The 17,597-nt window shown below is 29.5% G+C and overlaps 3 protein-coding genes across 3 annotated transcripts; 2 read left to right on the plus strand and 1 right to left on the minus strand.

Moving 5' to 3' along the window:
- Positions 1 to 787: 787 nt before the first annotated feature.
- Positions 788 to 1,949, plus strand: LOC131596521 (uncharacterized). Its single transcript, XM_058869190.1, has 2 exons — positions 788 to 1,082; positions 1,318 to 1,949. The coding sequence occupies exons 1-2, from the start codon at positions 906 to 908 to the stop codon at positions 1,768 to 1,770; spliced, it is 630 nt and encodes a 209-aa protein (XP_058725173.1). The 5' UTR covers positions 788 to 905; the 3' UTR covers positions 1,771 to 1,949.
- A 1,532-nt stretch (positions 1,950 to 3,481) lies between these two features.
- Positions 3,482 to 6,177, minus strand: LOC131596520 (succinate dehydrogenase subunit 5, mitochondrial). The gene is made up of 4 exons (XM_058869189.1): positions 5,932 to 6,177; positions 5,395 to 5,705; positions 4,785 to 4,970; positions 3,482 to 3,819 (listed from the first exon to the last, which is right to left on the minus strand). Exons 1-4 carry the CDS (start codon positions 6,086 to 6,088, stop codon positions 3,763 to 3,765), a joined length of 711 nt encoding a protein of 236 aa, XP_058725172.1. The 5' UTR covers positions 6,089 to 6,177; the 3' UTR covers positions 3,482 to 3,762.
- Positions 6,178 to 8,677: 2,500 nt separating this feature from the next.
- On the plus strand, positions 8,678 to 10,103 carry LOC131598608 (NAC domain-containing protein 76-like). The gene is made up of 4 exons (XM_058871190.1): positions 8,678 to 9,118; positions 9,205 to 9,441; positions 9,610 to 9,813; positions 9,933 to 10,103. The coding sequence occupies exons 1-4, from the start codon at positions 8,678 to 8,680 to the stop codon at positions 10,101 to 10,103; spliced, it is 1,053 nt and encodes a 350-aa protein (XP_058727173.1).
- The last annotated feature ends 7,494 nt before the right edge of the window (positions 10,104 to 17,597 follow it).

The following is a 17,597-nucleotide window of genomic DNA, read 5'->3' on the forward strand; positions in this document are numbered from 1 at the left end:
ACAAAAAAAATTATTTTGTCCAGTACCTCGTTTTTTAGCAAATCAAACGCACCCTAAGAAATTCTTAACTTGCCGATTTTTTTTCCTTTGTTTTGGTCAGTTTACACTAGGTTTTTCACCGATTTGATTAAAGATTGATTCAATAGTCCTTTCAAAGTGAGTGCTCTTCTGAATTCTGGTTCGACCCGTTATGAAAATAATCGTTAGAATCTTAATTACTCCTCATCTAATATTCCCTTTTATTTATATATGTTTTACTACTTAGAAAAAAAAGTTGGACCTTAAAAATTTGCAGTCTTCTTTTTCCCATTTTTTGTTAGCAAAAGAACTATTCTTTTATTTTCACCAAAATCTTGCATGTGTAGAGAATCCCTTTTCATATAATGCAAGTCCACTTCAACTTTAAAGACACCACTAATCCCAAAATGTACCGACGCACTTGTCTCCTATTGAATTATTTTTCAAGAAATGATTTCAATTGGAGAATCACTTATATCACATATCTGCATCACTGTATCAATTTGGTAGCATGTCCTATTAACCATGACTTTACCTTCAAGTGTAACTCTAAAAACAATCACTACCACAACTTATGCATTCAAAATAACATGCATTAATTAAATTTTTCATATGTCTTTTCTTTTTCTAGTTGCCAAATAAGCATTTAATTCACAACTTCTTTTTTGTTCCATAAAGTATTTTATTTTAAGCCTTTTTCAACTTAACTTTATCTTAAAGGACACAATGCTTATAGTGGGGCTTTACTCTTTAGTGTATTGCTGCAAGGCCACTATCAATGAAACATGTCAATTCAAGAATCAACACAAGATCATATATAGTTTTGTACTAATATATATAACAATATCTTATATGGAAAAGTTGAAGAATTTAGTTTGAGGTTCATAATGGGTGTTTTCTATCATGAAGAGGAGCAAGCAAACCATTCCAAGAGATGCAAATTCTTTGCAGTTAGTCTCAAGGAAGTGTTTTCCAACTGTCAAAGTTTCGGTCGAACTCGAAGGGTTTCGTCTGCAAGGCTTGAAGATGAGTTTCCAATTAGTGATCTTGATGAAGAACAGGAAGTATTGTTCATTCTTCAACCTTAAAATCAAACTATTTTTGAGAAACTCACTTTTAGTTTTTTTGATGTTATCAGATGATCGATATGAGTCAGAATCTGACACTGACACATGGTTACATTAAATTACATATATTCTCTTCAATTTTGTACCTGTTTCAACATATCAGTGTCGGTGTTGTGTCTATATTTGCGTTAGTGCTTCGTAGACTCTAACATGTTTCATGATGCTTTCTTAGGTGATTGTTTCGGCGGTTAGAAGCCGAGCTATGGAGAAGCAAAAGAACAAGTCAAGCCAATTGAGGGAGAGTTTTTCTTGGGTATATTCTCCTGCAACAAGAGAATTGAGTGTTACTGAAAAAATGAAACCACATGCAAATGAAGGAGGTAATGAAGAACAAGGTGAAAGCGAAGAATTTTTGTCAGTTAAAAGCTGTTTCTCAATGTATTCATCTTCTAGTGCTAATGGAGAAGCATTTTATTCTGTGAAGACTAACCTTTCAAGATGTTCAAGCTTGAATGAGTTTGATTTGTCAGAATATTGGAAGCGTTCGATAATTCAGGAGTTTTGTCATTGTGAGGGATGGCCTTTTGGTCTCTGCCGGAAAGCTGTGTTGCTTCCACCGCTGCCGAAGTCGCCATCTGAATCTTGGTTGTATCGAAAAATACAACCAAGTACCAAAGTTACTTGAAGTCTATATTTCTGTACTTGTTTTTGTTTCATGTTTTGATGAAAACCAGAACTGAAAGAATCAGAACTGGTTGAACTTTATTGAATAAGGACTATAAGAATCAGCACAAGCTTTGAAAACAGACTTGTTATCTTGTAACAAACAATCAAAAGTTGACTTATTGTTAATTTGCTATAAAATGGATTCATATTTTTATAAGAAGCAAAACATAGAATAAGAAAATGCAACAAAACAAAAAATCAAAATCAGAATTGAAACAAATCCACCACTAGAGATACATTTCAGAGGATCCACACTCCACTTACACAAGAGACGCTGCGATTTAGATTGAACCAAAAACCATTTCCAAGTGTAGAACTTGATATGTTCCACTACATCCTCACAATTACTTGCTATATTTGAAAAACAAATACACACATTCCTTGTATCCAAATTCGCACACAAAATAAAATGCCAGCTTAAAGACATATCCAAAGATTGTGTTATTTCCTACACAAATCCTAGTCATTGGAAGATGACATGCCAACCAAGTTAGAGTACATACCTTGGTAATGTTTTTTTATAGCAGTTTGTTAGAGTTGATAATGTTTTCTGCCAAGAAACAAACAGACTTTGTAGGAATTCTATTCAACATTAGTCTGCAGTTGAAGTGCATACATTGAATGGCGCAAAACTCTTCCTAGACCTAAAAACCTATTTAAGTCTGACCCGATCTATTTAATAAAAATGTTAGGTTGAGGCATTTTTAAAAGTCTATTTAATTAAATAGGTCAATCTTAGACTATTAAAAAAAGTTTATGAAATCTTATATCCGGTCTATATATGCATAATTATTAGAAAATAAGCTAAATAATATATAAACGACTTTGTTGTCTATGTAAAAAAAATAGATAAAATGGACTATTTAAAAGTCTTAATGTGAAACAGACTTTTAAATAGACTTTCAGAGTATATCAGACAAAAAGACTTATACAGTAATAGACTAGACTATAGTCCTGATACAGACTTAAAAAATTTATCTTAGACCAGACTCGAAGGCCTGACCTGACCTAGTCCAACCCCTATCCCTAAGTGGCTAAGAAAAAGTCCCCCCATCAGAGAAATTGAACTCCCCCATCAGAGAAATTGAACTGATCAAGAAATACCATAGATAAATGAGAGAAAGCTAAATTATATCAAAGTCACAAGTTCTAGCATAGAGAGAAAGCTAAGTTATGTCAAAGTCACAAGTTCTAACATAGAGAGAAAGCTGAATTACATCAAAGTCACAAGTTCTAGCATAGACATCCCATAGTTTGCAGCCAAAACCTATTTCCATAGGATAACCTTCGGACACCATCTCCACTCAACCAACACTTTAGTTTACAAACTTTCATCTACCAAAGCCAAACAACACACTCTGAAATTCAACTACCTATTTCTATACTTTGACCTGCATTTTTAAAAGGCAAAGGTAGAAGCTACAATTCATATTTAATTTTTGGCAAGGTCAACCAATGGGGGAAAGAGAAAACTACCACCACCCTTTTTGCATGCCCATGGCACTATTTCATTAATTTATGATAAATATTTTCACATTCCTGAATAGAGAGGTATGTTTCAATGAAATGTGGTATGTGTTTCCAGGTTTCGTATTATTTTCTTGTATTATTTTCTTGTAGTTCGTGCTTGCAGATAATGGATGTCGATAAAATCGAGGGGAAGCTCAATATAATTAACCAAGCTCCTGATCTGTTATTTTCATATTATGGAGAAAATATACAAGTCCTAAAAATTTCACCAGCATTTACAGCTTACGGGAAATGACATTGAAAATGACGGAAAACATTCCCAGCTGATAAAGTTAAAAGCTATTATTTCCTAGCGATTATACGCTCGACAACAAAAAAAAAGTCAGGAGAAGATGAATTGAAGGGTCTCCAGGCATCAGAGACATTACATCAGAAAAAAACAAACAATTACATTACATGCACTGTTTCTAGAATATTTCTTCTATGCTCTTTGCTCAACATATGAACCCGCAAGTCCAGAAGTTCCAAGAACCGTAACCTGCAACAGAAACCACAGATATGACAAAGGAATCAGAAATTAGTCTGTAATTATTAATAGAGCAACAGTAACTCACATAAAATTTTGCACAAAAACTATCTGGCATGACAAATAAGTATTAATCAATCATGCTGCAATTAAGAACAGCGAAAAGTTGAAAATATAGAAGTAAACTACAGAATGCAACAAATCTCTTTTATTTATTTTTCCTCATAAGTTCTTTTACCATGAATGACTACACACACAGGACAGACAACCAACCTAGAATATTGTCAGAAAATAATTTGAGGAATTTGAGAAAGACGGATATTTCAAATTTGATATTCCAATTAATGTGAAATACAATATCGTTTAACTGCATATTTTCAAGATTTTACAAAATTGAACAATTGCAACTTGCAAGTGCACACAAAAATTTGAAATTGTCAAAATGAGGGTTTACCATAAACATCCAAGGTGCGGTGTCATGGGGAATGGCAGTCATTGATTATTATGTTGCCAATCCTCTTAAGTTCAAATAATAAGAAAAACAACAGAAGAAAGCCCTAAAAACTAACACACAAAACTGCAGCCTTGCAGCTCTTTTCTTTTATCCTTCATTCATGAATATTTTGGTATTAGTCAAAGAGGAGCAATAGCAATACACTCTCCCCAATACGCTCTCTCCTACGAATTGATATTGAAATGGATCTCACTAAGTCATGTGAGTCCCACATAACTTTGGCAAGACCCATATGTAATTTCAATCCATGGTATAATTCTTAGTTGAAATATTATATTCCAGTAGGTCATGGCGATCTTTAATGGTTTAAGAAAACTAAAGAATTTAAGAACAACAAAACTTGGCACAGCACTTCAACTTGGCAGCAACCAGACTATCAGCCATAAATCATTGATAATAATGACATTTTAAATCAAAATACTATCAGATAAATAGGCGGTAATGAGTAAAATATCCATGATACCTTTCCCCACTCAGAACCAAGGCCACTGCATCTCATTTTTAAGTGTATCATCTTTGTACCCAATTCCGACTCCACCTTCTTCCGCAGATAGTTCTCCTCAGGACCAAAAGCATTCAAATAAGCGGTGTAGCGATCAAAAATTGTATGCAGAGCTTTGTTCACACGATCAGGCAAAGGCTTTACATCCTAAGTAAAGAAAAACACAAATCAATAACCATATAGGATAGGTAAATGGGAAGAGAATGTAGTAGTGTCTCTCAGGAATCGGACAAGGACTTTCAACCACGAAAAGTTGATACAGTCACTACAATCAGTATATTGAAATCACTGGACGAAGAAAAATCAAACAAATATTAAGAGTACTCATTTTAAAACCAAACTACTGAGATACAATGCGAGTTGTTTGAATCACTACAATCAACATATTGAAATCGTTGGATGAAGATCAACCGGGTCAATATTAAGAGTACTACTTATTTTGAACTTAAATCGACAAGGTACAACATGAATTGTTAGATCTCTATCAAAACGATTCCAATTTACTAATAAAGTGACTCCACCATTTCTTAAACTAATTTCTCAGGTCTTATATTTCCGAAATCAAAAATACCTCGCCGCTAACACCAATGCTATCATCAATCTCCATTTTCAACGTAACAAGAATCCCCCCAAACTCTTCAACAGCCTGAGCAGCACGAAACACATTAGTCACAACCTCCTTACCAGCCTCATCTTCAGTACTTTTCGCCAACGCATGCTTGGCATCAGCAACAACAGCATCCGAAATATCACTCCAATTTTCCGCCAACAAATCCTTGAAAACACTGTAAAGCTCAGCATCCTTAATCTCAGGCACATGACTCACATCTTCACTATAAAATCGCAAGCTTCCTACTCCGTTCGAGAACGGAGACCTGCATTCTGTAAAAGTTTATTTCAAACAAAACAGATTCAGCATGGTTGATTTTGATTTTTAACCTAGTTGGTTGAACATGCGCAAATGCATAACAATAGCAAATCATGATATATTGGAATACGAATTGCTTATATTTCGAATCGATAATAGACAAACCCTAGCTTAATGCTACAGAATGAATTGTTGTGGAAATCGAATAGGAGTGAGAGAATTGGTAGAGAGAGAAAGTACCTGAGGAGGGAGAGAGAGGATTGAGAAAGCGAGGGGAAGAGGGAGTTTGAAGTTTGTTGGTAGCGGCGGCGGCGGTGGCGGTGAAGGCGCGGGAGGAATAAGATCGGGAAGACTTGAGTGATCGGAATAAGGATCTCAATCCCATCATCGTCTTCATTTTTCGTAGTTTTTTTGGTTTGGAAATGCTGATTGCAATTTTTGTTACTTCGTTCGTTTTTGAGTTATGCGTGTGCTTCTTCTACTTAATTAATTAATTAACTAGAAATGATGTTCTCACCCATACCCGTAATTGCAATTAAATAGTTAATTTTTGGAAATCTTTTTTCTCACACCACGAGTCTCTTAGACACAATGCGCGTTGTCAAAAATGTCTCTGCTTTCGAAAATGTACATCTGAAAGTGTCATTTTTATCTAAAAGTTGTTTTTTTTTTCTCGAAGAAAGTTGTTTTTTTTCTGAAGAAAGCGTTAAAAACACAGTCAATCTTTGGAAAATTGAAATTAATTCAATTCATAAAATATTCCATAACTACATCTACGGAAGATCTTGAAAATAAAACGTTCCCTATATATACCTACAGAACATTCAGTTATATTTTAAATGAATTACATTTCACTCAAAACTCAATTTTTATAATAAAAATGAAACATCAGATTATAGTAAATCAAAGTAATGCAACTGAGGTTTTCCACTTATTTTAATTTACTATAATTTGATGTTTCATTTTTGTTAAAAAACATTGGAGTTTAGGAGTCAAATGTAGTTGATTTGAAAATATAACAGAATATTTTGTAGGTATATCTACGGAACACTCTATTTTCAAGACCTTCGGTAGATGTAGCTACAGAAAATTTCATGAACTGAATTAATTTCAATTTTCCAAAGGTTCACTATGTTTTTAACACTTCCGTAAATGCACCTTCGAAAAAAATAAATTTTGGGGGAAAAAAATGTTTTTGGAGGTACATCTACAAAGCAAGGGATTGAGATATTCAAGGGGTGACTAAGAGATTCAAGGGGTGGATTGAAATATTCTCTAATTTTTTATAGCTCCAAGTGAATAGTTTGAGTAATGGAAGATGTCATTAGGATTTAAATAGTATTGTAAAAGAACTTTTTAAATAAATATTTATAGGTTGTGTTATATAGTGTATTTAATATACATAGATAAAAAAAAATTATATGAGTTAAAAAATAAGGACATTATTAATAAGGTATGTTAGAATTTATGTAACAAAAAAAGTTAAATAAAATAAGCGGCCGATCCGCAACCCGGTCGGATTAGCTCGGTTAACTTTTAGGTTTTTAACAGTCGGGCTTAAAAGTCCGGATATAAACGGACTCAAATTTTATGTTCAAGACTGAAATTCTTTACGGGCTTTTGGGCTGGCCCGGTTAATACAGCCTATTTTGCCGACTCTTTCTCTATCGGTTTGGTTTGGTTCGATTGGTTTACAATATTATTTTTCAAATATTATATTCACCCGTGTATTGTCTACTATCGTGTTTTTTTGTATTTTATTCTATTATTTTTTTAAAATAACACATTTCATGTAGTTTATTTCATTCTATATTTTTTCAAATACATTATAAGTTGATCTTAATTCATACAAAAGAGTCTCATGATTTCAATTGCATCATAAAGATATATATATATATATATATATATATATATATATATATATATATATATATATATATATATATATATATATATATATAATTTAATTAAAAGTATACAATATTATTTACAAAAAATAAAATATATATTTAGGCTACATTGTTCATTAAATATTTAAATAATATTTATAATAATTTAAATAAAGCACCTCAATTGTTTTTCTAAATAAAGAAGTATCTTATTTGTTATTAATGCTAAAGTGACGATCAACATTTTTTTCCTTCTACTTTTTTTTTTCTTTTATATAAAAACCTTCTATTTCATTTTATTTAGAAGGAATTATATAAATTTCTTGAATGAGGTAATCGATACATTATGTTTTTTTTTTTTTAATCAGAGGTGTTTATATCAGAATCAATTCAAATAAAACTCATAAAATAATCTAAAAAAATTATAAAAAATTAACGCTTGGATATATTTTATAACTTACTTATGTTTTATTAGTACGATGTATTACAATAATTTATTATTCATTGACACATATTTTTTATTAATTTAATTTTTTATTATTATTTTATTTATTTTAATCATAATTAATCCTTCTTATTTTTTAATATTATATTTAATATATTATAGGTTATAAAGTGATTCAAACAAAGTATTCTATAGTATTTAATTACATTAATAAAAAATATAAACCAAACTAAAAATAAATTTTTCTTTGAATTGAATTATTTGTTTCTTTAAAACTGATCAAAACCGCGTGACCAAATAACAATGTATTTTTTCAATTGGAATAATACATAAATTTCTCTTTTGTTTGTTAAGATTTGAAATATTTAAAATTTAAATTAAAAGTCATACCTAACCGATCTGGCTATTTTTACTCCAAAAAAAAAACAAACAATTCGATTGGTTAGAATTTATTATTTCTTTTATGATTAATTAAATTAGATTTAAAATTAAAATCAGATTATATTAGATTAGATTTGATTCAAATTTAAATTTATTTTTTTGGTCTTTAAATATGTAACATCTATATATATTTGAAGATATATTTGAAGAGAAAAATTTGTTTAGTTTTTTTGAGTTTATTAACTTGATGTAAGTCTATCATTGACGTATCATGAAGACTCCAAATTCGCAATCAGGTAAAGATTTCATGCCAACGGATGATGAGCTTCTTCAAACATTCCTCTACAACAAAATTAACAATGAGCCAATTCCAAATTATCTCAACATTCTTGAATATGATTTGTTCGGAACTGAAAAATCTCCTTTGGATATATGGAACGAGTTTGAAGCTTCGTACTCATACGGTGGAAAAGATTTATATTTTTTTACTACTCTAAAGAAGAAGTCTCCTACGAGCACGCGCTCGATTCGCACTATTGGCAACGGTAATTGGGAAGGCGAAGACACCGGGAAAAAAATATTTGTCAAAGACACGGACCAACTCCTTGGTCTGAAAAAACGTTATCGCTTTGAGAAGAGTAACACCCCTCAAGATGGTGGATGGATTTTGCACGAATATAACCTCGACAAATCTCTGATTAACAATACTTCGGTAAGCAGCTTTTATGTTACATTATTAGTTTGTGTTAATATTAATTAGTTTTAAGCTTAAGTAGTGATTAATATTTTTTTTGGCAGGCCAACAATTATGTACTATGCAGATTTAGAAGGAATTTAAAATCAGAATCACAAAATACACAAGCAAAATTAATTATAGGTGATCAATCCAATTCTCATCTAAGAAAAATTTCAAGAACAAAAAATTGTTCTGCGCAACAGAGTAAAGAAAAGACTGTGATTCCTAAAGACAGAGAACCTGTCATTCCTAAACAAGAAGAATCTTTCATTCCTAAACAAGCCAAACCAATTATATCGGTAAGACTTTAGTAATAATGTATTGCTTTAATAATGATTGATTATCGATTGATTTTATGCATATTTAAAATTTTGATTATTTTCAAAATCATCATCATATATTTTAGAGGAACAATTACAAATTTTACTGTGGATTTATACCTATTTTTTTGGATTGTTGTTACGTAGGACAATAAAGTTTGGGTGAAAAAATATATTATTTATGAAGACGCAATAACTCAATCAAATGATGATCAATTAAATGATGGTGGGAACAAAAGAAAATATGAGGATGACATAGAGTCTATATATAAGGGAAAAAGAAGAAAATGTATAGGAAGTACATTGCCAGAAGAGAAAAGATTTGCTGAACCAAAGGCCTTCTTTGAATATGTAAGTATTATATTATAAAGCATTGTGGACACAACTTTTGTTGGTATATTTTTTTTAATAAGCAATTTTGTATCTAGCGGGTTTCGAATATATGATTGTGCTCTTTTATTATTTTTCAGGAGTACAATAAACTATTTTTTGGAGAAAATGTTGAACAATATCCAAAAAGTAGAGTTGATAGTGGAAATAGCAAAACTGAGGTGTTTGGAAGGTCTAACCAAAGAGAGTGGAGCTTTAACAAAGAAGATGATAGTGATATCTTCCTAACAAATAACATTATGTTAAATTAATAGTGGTAGTAAATATTTCTATAAAATTAATGGTAGCTACTAGGATAATTTTGCTTTGTCATTGAGTTGAGATATCTACATTTTCCATTAACTCTTTATTATTTTTTGTTACCTTCATTAGATAGATTACACAGTTTTTAAATTGTTACAATCTATTTGAATGTTAATAGGGTCTATAAATGTAACAAATGCTTAACAAAGTATCAATGTTGCACACATGACATAGATCCTTTTATTTAATGGTATATCTGTCATAATATATGATTGCCGAGGTTTAAATCACTATCTACAAAGACATTTTAGTTATGTAGAAAGATTATTTATAATCTAATAATAGTCACAAATGAACAAATATGTTTAAATCTTAATTTATAATATCATTATTCTATATGTTAATTGTTTTTGACGATATGATGTGTTGCTAATTGTTTTTGACAATTATGGATGTTATTAACTAATTTAAATATTAATTAAAATGATTGATTTGCTTTGACCAATTTTATTTATAAGTTAGACAAAAGATCCACATGAAAAAAATCCTAAGGATACTCGGAAATTGAATGGTTGAGGTTAAATGAAAGTAAAGTAGGTCATTTTGTGTAATTTTTTTCAATAAGAATTAATTTATGTTTTACAATAAACAAGCAATTTGTTCTACTAGTATAGATAAAAATATTTCTTGTTACTGGAATCTCCGCCGTCAATAATGATTTAGAGAGGGTGACGAAGAAGATGATGAAATCCTGGTTAAAATATTTGTGTTGTTTGATTTTAATTGGCTAATGCAATTGTTTTCATATTTATTATTTTGAAGTGATTGTATTGATTATTGAGCCCTATGTGGCATAGTGGTAGATCGTGTGTTTGGCCTCAAAGAGGTCTTGGGATTCAAGGCCCAATGAGAAATTCTTTTGTTTTTGTTTTTTATGTTTTATCTTGTTTACTTGAGGTATTGAATTTGAATAATGACCTTCGTTGAATTATCCATGAGTTTTATGCCATTTTAAGTGTTGTTCATTTTGGCCTAAATGTCATGAACATGCTTTGATTCAATCTTTGATACCTTTTCTTGATGAATGTTGTAACCTTAGGGTTTTGAGATGCTCAATTCTTGAATTTTCTTTGATGTTTCTTTCATGGGCTTTTATTATTCTTTGGTGCATGTTTGATCACTTCTTATGCTAAGAGCTTGCCTAGTCAACTCTTTGTATTGGTGTTTGTTCATTGCTTGTGCCTCACATGCTCCCTTAGGATCTCTAATCCAATTTTAATCTCTTGATTAAATTGAATTAATTAGACCTTAGGATTTGATCCTAGCATGACAATACTATTAGGGTTCTCCTTTTCAAATCCAAACTTTAAGTTCATCATTGCATAATAACATTTAGGATCAAGTTTTGCATTATACTTTCTTTCTTATCTTTTGCATTGCATTCTTTAAAACAAAAATATTTTCTTAATCAAAAAATCTAAAAACACAACAGTATTCAAATCCTTTTTAAAACTAAAGGTGTGAAAATGGTTAGTGCCCCTTGGATAAGGGACCACTTATTATTCTCCCCTAACAAAAACGCTCCCAAATCTAAATCATTTTGTCTTATGGCTTTTCTTTGAAAACCTTTTCAAAATAGACTTGTTAATTCCTTTCTAGTGCAAACCGTTTCGTCTAACTTGCTGCAATGTGAACTTAACAGTCGTTCATAAAAAACACACAACAAACCAACATTTTCAGGATGGACTACGAAGGTCATGACTCCTTTATTGCACTTAGGGAATACGTAGGCACGAGGTTTCACAACCGAGGCAAGTCCACTAATAAAAAACATTTTCTTCGATGTTTTCTTTGATGTTTTCCCTTTGCATAATCGACTCCCTTAACCAAGATTTGGTTACGAGACCATGTTCTTTCCCTTTTCTCGAGATTTTCTTTGATGTTTTTCTTTCATTCTTTGGGATAAATAAATATTTGATGGCGAATCTGTTGTTTTCGTTTTAGACAAGTCCCGATTGTTTTGTTTATTTTTTTCGACGTATCGACAAACAATTTTTTTTGGGATAACCCAGATTTATGTGTCTAAAAATGAAGAGTTATGTCATAACATTAAGCATATGGAGGGCATGTTAGCAAATTTCATACCTTAATTAAAAATAAGTTTTCTGAACAAGATGTGAATGACATAATACAAGCCGCTAGACAGGTTAATGATGTTTCTATTACTCCTAACCATTTGAATTCTCCTGGTCCAAACAATAATGAAGACAATGAAAATGATATTAATTAATTCTTACTAATTTGTTAATATTTTTAGGATCGATATTATCTATGTTGAATTGTGTTATTATTCATCTTTTTCTTTTTTTAATTTTTTGTAGGTGAAAGGAGACTTGAAGATGGAAATTTGAAGATGAAAGATATAGGCTATTAGGCTATTACACAATTTATTTTTTAATTGGAATTTGTATACTTATTTTATATTTTATGTTCACAAAATTATTATTTTTTTGTTTTATTAGTATAATTCTTTAAAGTATTTTAAGATTGACATGATTTAGTCATGACTAATTTTAAGTCTGTAAGACTTTAAACTTGACATGATTTAGCTATGACTAATTTTAAGTTTGTAAGACTATAAACTAATTCGCTCTCTCCTTTCCACATCTCTCAACAATTTGTTTCTTATATATATTTATTGAATTAAAAAATTATACGTGGAATAATAAAAATGGTTTAAAATAAATTTAGATTCACTAAAAATGTATGGTGATTGAAGAAAAGTTGCAGCTAAAACAAAGTATAGGCTTAGACATCCATCCCTACGGTTACCAGCAATAACGAAAAGTTTTTATTATAAGATTTTATTCTATAGTTATGGAAACCGTCCGGAGATACTGCTAATTTTATGCTCAAAATAGTACCGTAGGTATAGCTATTTTTAGTTATATCCTACGCATTTTGACTGGCACTATAGTTAAATAAATTTGTTGTCACTAAATGTTTGTTTTCTTGTCATTATATCAATAATAATACTTGAGAATTTCTCAACTAACCCCGTACCTTTTTTACGTACCACCGAATAAACCATTTTGCCCTCGTACTTCGGTAGATGTATCTTTAGAAGTATATATTTTTTTGTTTAATATTGTTTTGTTTCGTAGATGCATCTACGAAAGCTAGGGATGTCAACTTGCCTCTGTTAGCATGGATCCCCATGGGAATTTCCCGTTTGGGGCCAAAGACAGAGAATTTCTCCGCTGCGGAGACAAGGATAGGGAACAAAGTCTTCCGGAAGGCACTACGAGGACGGGGTGGCGTAAATGTCCCCCGTCCCGTGGAGTCCCCGTCCCGCCTAAAATAGCATAATTTCCTTAGTTTATATATAATTTTTAAAGTATTATGTAAGTTTATTTGTCATTTCATATAATTAATCTTATACACAAATTAAAAATATATATGTATTGTTAGTAAAATAGTGAGATCTAAATAATTATTTCAATTTTTTTAGTTTGAAATTTTGGTGGTCATGACACTAAATATCATAGATTAAATATTGTTAAAATAATATATTTATCATAAAAAAACTATTTCTAAATTTCTTGTGGTTAGTTTTTGAAGTTTTTACTATTAATTTGATTTAAAATAATAAATAAAAAAATCGTGTTTATGAATCTTTGCATGAACCTTGGCGATTCGTGGGAACCCGCGGGGACGGAGATGGGGGACAAAATCTCTCCGAAGCGGGGATGGAGAATAGATTCGAGGGGGGGATTGTGATGAGAATGTATCCCCCGCCTCGCCCCGCCCAATTGACATCCCTAACCGAAGCCTTAAAACATAGTAATTCTTTGGGTTTTCCCAATTATTTGGGAAAATCCCAAATTAATCGAGAATATCCTAAATTAATTAAGTTCATGATATATACGGAAGCGTGCAATTTTTTCAATTAATTGTAAAAATTCCAAATTAAGTTACAAATTATTTGGGAAAACGCCAAATTAATTTTTCAATTAATTGGGAAAATCCCAAATAAATTAAGTTCATGAAATCCGGGTTGAAAATAGAGTGTTCTGTAGATGTAGATGCATGTACGGAACTTTGAATTTTCACAATTAATTGGGAAAATCTCAAGTTTCACCATGTTTTATACGCTTTCGTATATGAAAATCAAACTTTTTAAAAATATAGGGTGCTTTCGGATGTGCATCTACGAAAGTTAGGGACAAAAATAGAATTTTGCATGGTGTTTAAGAGCTCCATGGAATTGGTTGAGAAACTTTTTAATATTTTAGTGATTAAAATTAAATATTTTTAATCAATTAAATATATTAAGATATATATATATATATATATATATATATATATATATGTATATATATATATATGTATATATATATATATATATATATATATATATATATATATGTATATATATATATATATATATATGTATATATATATATATATATATATATATATATATATATATATATATATATATATATATATATATATATATATATATATATATATATATATATATATATATATATATATATGTATATATGGGGATGTATCAAGTAGGAGGAATTTTTAAATAAGAGATAAGAGGATTCAATCCAAATTATTGGATTAATCAAGAGAGAGAAATAAAATCAATTTGTAATACCATCTTATACATTACTTTCAAAAATATCTCGGTGAATTTTTATTTGGCACTATTTGATTGTACCCTAAAATGATTCCCATATATATATATATATATATATATATATATATATATATATATATATATATATATATATATATATATATATATATATATATATATATATATATATATATATATATATATATATATATATATATATATATATATATATATATATAGTTTTACATATGTATCTAATCAAATCAATTTGTAATACCATCTTATACATTACTTTCAAAAATATCTCGGTGAATTTTTATTTGGCACTATTTGATTGTACCCTAAAATGGTTTCCAGCACCCGATTCAAATAGGCACCGAATAAAACTCATAAAGTAATAATCTAAAAAACTGAAAACTACAGCAAAAAAAATTAAATATTATTAAATGTGTTTGGATGTCATTTTTTTTAAAAAATCACTCATATCGAATCGATATTAGATTGATTTTTCAAAATCGATTCAAATCTAAAATGAACCACTTGTACATATTTTATAATTTATTTATATTTGAGTGAAGACCCATTTTGGTCCCTCACAAAAATCACACAACCCAAATTAGTCCCTCACAAAAAAAAGAACTCGATTTAATCCCTTACAAAATTTAACCGGACCATATTAGTCCTTATGTTAATATTTTTACCAAATCGGTTTTTTCATACTTTTAAACCGTGACTGGACTGCCACGTTGGCTTTTATTTTTTATTTTTCATTTTTTAAAATACTAAATTAATTTTTAATTATAATTTCATTTTTAAACAACTCTGAATTAATAATATCAAAAAAGCCACAAAAAAAATTATATGGTATTAAACCTATGACCTTTAATCAATATCTTAAGTCCTTACCACTAGTCCAATGTATATTCATGACAAATAATTCTTATAAATATTAAATAATGTAGAATTTAAAACAAAACAAAAAAGTTAAAATTTGTACCAACTGGGTCTCAAATTCAAATTCGTTCAAGTTAAATAATAGTCACTTTACAACTATACAAGTCAAGTTAAATAATAATTCAGAACAAATATTTACTTATTTCAAATAACAAAAAAATAAATATTTACTAATTTTAAATAATACAAAAATTTAAAAATAAAACTAATAAAATATAAATCCTAAATAAAATTAATCAAATTAAAATAAATTAATTAATATTTAATTGAATTACTATTAAATTAATTGATTACTATTTAGTTTGTATTAACTAAATAATTTTAAAAAATAATTGATTATTTAATTTAAATTTATTAAATATTTTAATAATTAGTTGAATTACTATTAAACTAATTAATTATTATTTAATTTGAATTAATTTGATATAAATAAATATTTATTTGCGTGTTATTTAATTTCAATTACATATAATTTAATTTATTTTTAATTGATTAAATATATTGAGGTTTTACATTTAATAAATTTTATTTTTAAATTGGTGTATTATTTGAAATTAGTAAATCAAAGAGGTTCGAAACCCCATTGATATAAATTTTATAATTTTTGTTTTAAATTCATAATTATTTAATATTATTAAAAATCTTGGAAATTATTTTTTATGAATGCATATTGGCCTAGTGGTAAAGACTTAAGATATTTTTTAATAGTATTGAGTTCGATTCCTTATAAAAAACAATTTTGTCTTTTTGATATTATTAAATCAGAATTGTTTAAAAATTAAATTATAATTAAAAATTAATTTAATATTTAAAAAATGAAAATAAAAAATAAAAGCCAACGTGGCAGTCCAATCACGGTTTAAAAATATAAAAAAAACGATTTGATAAAAATATTAACAAAAGGACTAATATGGTCCGGTTAAATTTTGTAAGGGATTAAATCGAGTCCTTTTTTTTTGTGAGGGACTAATTTGGGTTGTGTGATTTTTGTGAGGGACCAAAATGGGTCTTCACTCTTTATATTTTGTTAGTAGGATATATTAGATTAATTTAGAGAATATCTTACTCCACCCTTTAGATCTCTCACCCACTATGTGAGTTGTCTAAAATGTCATCTTGCTTACGTAGATGTACCTCTGGAAGTGCTTTTTTTTTGTTTAATGTTTTGTTACGTAGATGTACATACAGAAGCTTCAGTAATTACACCGACGGAAGCATTTGATGTTATATTTGCGCCAGACTTTTCCTCTCCCTCATTCTTCAGTTTTCACATTTCCATACACCCAAACTCTCCAAACCTCAAATATCAAACTTCCACAAAACTTGTTTTCTTTCTCTCGAGTTCGGCCGATAACGTCAACATCAACTATCATCACATTCCAACAACTTCAAAACTTAAGTTAATTAGTAAGTATTCGACATTTCGAGTTATTTTAGAGTTTTTGTAAGAGATTGAATTCGATTTTTAGGTGTAGAAATGATTGGGTAGTTTTATAAATATAGTTTAGAGACAATGTAGGTAGTGTTTGATGTGTAAAACGGACGATCAAGCCACCAAAATGAGGTTTTTAACCCTCTGCAACAGTGATAAGACGCCATTGTTGCATTTTGGAGATTTCAGAACCTTCCGTAGATTCATCTACGGAAGAATGGAACGTTGGATCATTTCGTAGATGCGCCTACGGAAGAAACCCAGTTTTTTGAAACGTAAGGTACTTCCATAGATGCATCTACGGAAGAGTAATTTTTTCTTTCTTTTCTGGTTATAACTACAAGGTATCTAACTTGATTTTATTTATATCACAATACAGACATTATGGTCGACCATCCAGACCATATTATATATGGGAGGACTGCACAACATGCATCCGTGCAGCGTGAACAGGTGCATGTA

The sequence above is a fragment of the Vicia villosa genome, linkage group LG4 (genome assembly GCF_029867415.1).
Source record: "Vicia villosa cultivar HV-30 ecotype Madison, WI linkage group LG4, Vvil1.0, whole genome shotgun sequence".
Taxonomy (NCBI): Eukaryota; Viridiplantae; Streptophyta; class Magnoliopsida; order Fabales; family Fabaceae; genus Vicia; species Vicia villosa.

Bases quoted from the DNA above. Each gene is read 5' to 3' on its own strand.
- LOC131596521 (XM_058869190.1), top strand. From the start codon at position 906: ATGGGTGTTTTCTATCATGAAGAGGAGCAAGCAAACCATTCCAAGAGA. The intron at 1,083-1,317 runs GTATTGTTCATT...ATGCTTTCTTAG, and splicing joins ATCTTGATGAAGAACAGGAA to GTGATTGTTTCGGCGGTTAG.
- LOC131596520 (XM_058869189.1), bottom strand. From the start codon at position 6,088: ATGAAGACGATGATGGGATTGAGATCCTTATTCCGATCACTCAAGTCT. The intron at 4,971-5,394 runs GTATTTTTGATT...TTCTTTACTTAG, and splicing joins GCATTGGTGTTAGCGGCGAG to GATGTAAAGCCTTTGCCTGA. The intron at 3,820-4,784 runs GTATCATGGATA...TTTCTGTTGCAG, and splicing joins TTGGTTCTGAGTGGGGAAAG to GTTACGGTTCTTGGAACTTC.
- LOC131598608 (XM_058871190.1), top strand. From the start codon at position 8,678: ATGAAGACTCCAAATTCGCAATCAGGTAAAGATTTCATGCCAACGGAT. The intron at 9,119-9,204 runs GTAAGCAGCTTT...TTTTTTTGGCAG, and splicing joins CTCTGATTAACAATACTTCG to GCCAACAATTATGTACTATG. The intron at 9,814-9,932 runs GTAAGTATTATA...ATTATTTTTCAG, and splicing joins CAAAGGCCTTCTTTGAATAT to GAGTACAATAAACTATTTTT.